Below are 4,245 nucleotides of genomic sequence, written 5' to 3'. Positions count from 1 at the left end.
ATATTAAAAATATCAATATGTATAAAATATCAATATATATGAGAATATCAACATATAGAAGAATATCATAGGTAAGAATATAATAGGTAAGAATATGATAGATATGAATATAACATATGAAAATATATTAGAATACTGTATGTAAGAATATAATATATGAGAATATCAATATATGAGAATATCAATATATAGAAATACCGATATATATCAATATATAAATATATACCAATATGCACATATATATATCAATATATAAAAACGTACACAAACAGATCAAAAAACCATATCAATATATATTTCTACGGCGCTGCACAAACACAGATGGACAAGGCGGACCCCGAGCCGGGGCTGGCTTTGCGTGTCTCGCACTCAGGTATCCCTGGCCGCGTCCGCCCGGCGTTTATAGCGCGGGGATACCGCGCCATTGTCCGGCCCGAGCCCCCCGCCACCCCCCGGCCCGGGTCAGCCCGTGCCCCCTCCGGGCCGAGCCCGGCCCGTGTGTCGCTGTCGCTGTCACTGTCGCGGATTTGGGGGGTGGGGGGGGGGGGACGGGAGGGGCGGGCGCGCCGCCGGACCCCGCTCTCCATATTTGGGCATGACCACGCCCTCTTAGCGACGTCATCAGTGACGCCACGTCTCCCGCGGCGGCGGGGGCCCGGCTCCCGGGGAAGGGGCGCGCTCCTCGGGGAGGGAGGGCCGGGCTCTGCGCGCCTCCGTCCATTCCGCGAGCCGCCACGGGCCCGCGCCCCGTTCTCCCGTGTGCCCGGCAACACCTCCGCGGTAATCAGGATTTTTTTTTTTTTTTTTTTTCCTTCCCCCCCGTTTATTTGTCTTTTGGAGCAGGAGAGCCTTGCCAGAAAGTGGTCGATTCAGCAGTGTCCTGAAGCTTTTTTTTTTTTGCCGAGCCGGTTTTTACTAGGATGACACCACGTTGAGCGCGTCTGCAAACAACAACAACAAAAATATTTATTCTTTTTTCCCCCCCTCCCCCCCTAAAAAAAAAAACCACCTCGCAGTGTCGCCGGCTGCAGTTATACTTTTTCCTTCTTTTTTTTTTTTTTTTTCTTTTTTTTTTTTTTTTTTTTTAAACCACCAAACTGGAACGCCATCCAACTCGCCGCACAGAAGTACTCTGTAAATTGTTTATGTCGTGCCAATACAGGACAGATTGAAGAAGGAAGCAAGACTTGAACTGAGCTTTTCTCCTACTGATCACAGGGAGTAAAGTCATCTCTTATATTCCAGTCGCCAAGGAGAGAGAGAGAGAGAGAGAAAATCAAGCAACAACCAACCCACCCCGTATCTGACATTTCCCTCAATTTTAACCCCTTTTGGTTAGGAGCTGGTTTTGCCCAAATTTGTTTTAATGTTTGGGATTCAGGAAAATATACCAAGAGGTGGGACGACCATGAAAGAAGAACCGCTGGGCAGTGGGATGAACCCCGTCCGCTCATGGATGCATACTGCTGGGGTAGTGGATGCTAACACGGCCGCCCAAAGGTACGTCTGCCAAATCCTCTCCCGGCGGTTTTCTCCTCCTGTATTTCTCATCCCGGCCGTAAATCCCCCCCCCCCTTAACTCCCCCCCCGCCCGCCCCGTATCAGTTACAGCCTCCCCGCTCCGCGCCGCTCCGCGCTCCCCGCATCCCCCCGCATCCCCCCGCGGCCGCGGAGCCTGCGCGCCCCTTCCCGCCGCTCTCACCCACGCCTTGTCTTGTTTTCTCCCGCAGCGGCGTGGGGCTGGCTCGGGCACATTTCGAGAAACAGCCGCCTTCCAATCTCAGAAAATCCAATTTTTTCCACTTCGTCTTAGCTCTGTACGACAGGCAGGGACAGCCGGTGGAGATTGAGAGAACAGCTTTTGTGGACTTTGTGGAGAAAGAGAAAGTAAGTCTGCCAGTTCTCTTAAAATTTTTTTATTATTATTATTATTTTTTAAGAGTAATTGAGTGGAGCAGAGCTCATTCCCAGCACGGCAGCTCTCCCGGCACTCCAGCGGCGCCCACGCCACGTGCGGCTCCCCCCGGTCTCACGGCCGCTCCGAATAGACCCCGGGGTTAGAAACTTAGCCCGACTTATTTTAAACACCGGGAAAACGGCAAAACATGACATATTTGCACCGAGGTAATGACATCATCAGCGCTCCACACCAGGAGAAAAAAAAAAAAAAAAAAAAAAAAAAGGTGACCGTGGGCTGAATTTCTGCAAACTGTTAATTCCGAGCCGCTTCAGGGACGAGAAAATGGGCAGCAGGAGGAGGGCGATATTTTTCATGCTAAATGTAATTATTTATCGTTGCTTGCAGGAGCCAAACAATGAAAAAACTAACAATGGGATTCATTATAAACTTCAGTTATTGTATAGCAATGGTAAGTTGTCGTTCTCTCATTTTTGAGCGTCCGTGTGCCGCTGAAAAGTCTGGTTTTCCTTCCGAGGCCTTTTTTTGGGGGGGGTGCAGAGGGATAAAGGGTATAAAGATTTCGAGATTAAAATTACACGCGTGTAAACACGGCTCTTTCCTTGGCATATAAGGAAAACAAAACATAAAGGATCGATAAGTCAATGGTACTTCACATGATTAACCGGTTGGGCTTGAAGTGGAAAGTAAAAAAGGGGATCGATGGCTGCTCGGGCACAGCGGCACTTTTAAGGGACTTTTTTTTTTTTTTTTTCCAGTTTTGGGAATTGATGGTAATTATTGGGATGGGGCGAGCGGGCAGAGCGGAGCCCCGGCCCGGCGGAGCCGCTTCCTCGGGCGCGGAAAAGCCGCGGGGGGACGCGCAGCGCCAGCGCCCCGGGTCCCGCGTGTTCCCCGGGGCCGTGGGGCCGCAGCCGGGGGGGGCTGGCTCGGCCACGGCCCCCCGAGAACCGGCCTCAAACAACTCCGGCACCGGCTGATTCCAGGCTCATTTTTATCATTATTAATTTTTTTTTTTTTTTTTTTTTTTTGGGGAATTTTGAATTTTCTCCTGAAGCCGGCGCGGGGCCGATCCCTGCCCGCTGCGGTTAATTGCCTGACCTCATCCTTTCCTTGTGGGATTGGGGGGGTTCTCTCCCGAAATCCTGATCGGGATTTGTCTGTGCTTTCCCTCCGCAGGAGTTAGGACAGAGCAGGACCTGTACGTTCGGCTAATAGACTCCATGACCAAACAGGTGAGAAAGTTTACGCTTTTCTTACCACGCGGGTTCCTAAGTTTGTATTTTGCCCTTGCGTGGAAAAGGTGGGGGGCGAGCACAGCGGCGGAGCGCTCCTACTTTTAATTTACCTGAGCGGGTAAATCAGGTAGCTGCTGACCGAGATCCCGATTACCGGAGGATATTTGGGAAAGCGAAAAAAAGTGTGTTGTTGCTCTTCGAGGCAGCGTTGAGATCATTCAGTGGTGTGTGTGGCATCGAGGACAACGTCATGGGAACAGATGTTTGATATAATTAATTTAGCGAGGGAGAAAGGAAAAGGAAAAAAAATCCCACCGAGTTACCCAGATTTATTTTTAAACGCACTTTTCCCCCTCTGTAACTTTTTTTTTTTTTTTTTTTTTTGGCTATATTTTTTCTCTGTGAGGAAAGGGCAGCCCCTTCCCCAGACTCTGAAACTGGCCGGGATTAGTCCTTTTTCTTTTATTACGCGACCATCCAGTAACGCGAGACGTTTATTTGGATTTAAAAGTTAAATGTGCTGAGGTGAAAAGTCATCTTGTTCTCCTCTAGTCCATATTCACCTCTCAGCCCCCCATCTCCATAATTCAAACTCCATGCTCCAGGGGTCACCCAAACCCGTCCATTTCCCTGAGATCAGCTTCTGTTTCTTCCTCAAACCTCTGTCATACCTTGTAAATAACATAATTACAAGCAGTTCCTTATTAAATTATTTAACCTGTCTTGGTCAACTTTTCCGATGATAACTACGTGTTATCAGCTTTGCACCACAGCAATTACAGACACAGAGCTTGGGATTTAATCAGCTTTATTTCTTTTTTCTTTTTTCTTTTTTCTTTTATTTTTTTTTTCTGGAGAGAATTTCACGACTTTTTTTTTTTTTTTTTTTTTTTTTTTTTTTTTTTTTTTTTTTATTGGTATTTATTAAATATCTTTTGGAGGAATAGGGAGGAAGGTGAGAATGGGGAATAATTTCCAGTGTTCTGGAAATCAGATCCCAGCGATGGAAATTAAAACCATTCCCCCCAGTCTGCCGGGCTGTAACACCGCTGCCTGTTCTGCACTGCCGGCCGAGGCCAGCCTGCCCAC

General features: G+C 48.1%; 1 protein-coding gene across 12 annotated transcripts in view; it reads left to right on the top strand.

Moving 5' to 3' along the window:
- The first annotated feature begins 563 nt into the window (after positions 1 to 563).
- EBF3 (EBF transcription factor 3) overlaps positions 564 to 4,245 on the top strand; it is a 119,355-nt gene continuing 115,673 nt past the window's right edge. For 4 of the 12 annotated variants that reach the window (XM_079311980.1, XM_079311982.1, XM_079311979.1 and 1 more), the window contains exons 1-4: positions 1,097 to 1,500; positions 1,731 to 1,887; positions 2,306 to 2,369; positions 3,098 to 3,153. In XM_079311980.1, the coding sequence (XP_079168106.1) occupies positions 1,367 to 1,500; positions 1,731 to 1,887; positions 2,306 to 2,369; positions 3,098 to 3,153 (411 nt within the window). In that variant the 5' untranslated portion in view covers positions 1,097 to 1,366. Of the gene's footprint in view, positions 781 to 1,091; positions 1,501 to 1,730; positions 1,888 to 2,305; positions 2,370 to 3,097; positions 3,154 to 4,245 lie in introns of those variants that run through there. The other 8 variants (XM_079311984.1, XM_079311988.1, XM_079311987.1 and 5 more) reach the window with 5 other exon arrangements.

Source organism: Erithacus rubecula, assembly GCF_903797595.1.
Source record: "Erithacus rubecula genome assembly, chromosome: 9".
Classification (NCBI taxonomy): Eukaryota; Metazoa; Chordata; class Aves; order Passeriformes; family Muscicapidae; genus Erithacus; species Erithacus rubecula.
Note: the sequence above shows the minus strand (reverse complement) of the source record. Positions and strands in the feature narration are given on the sequence as shown.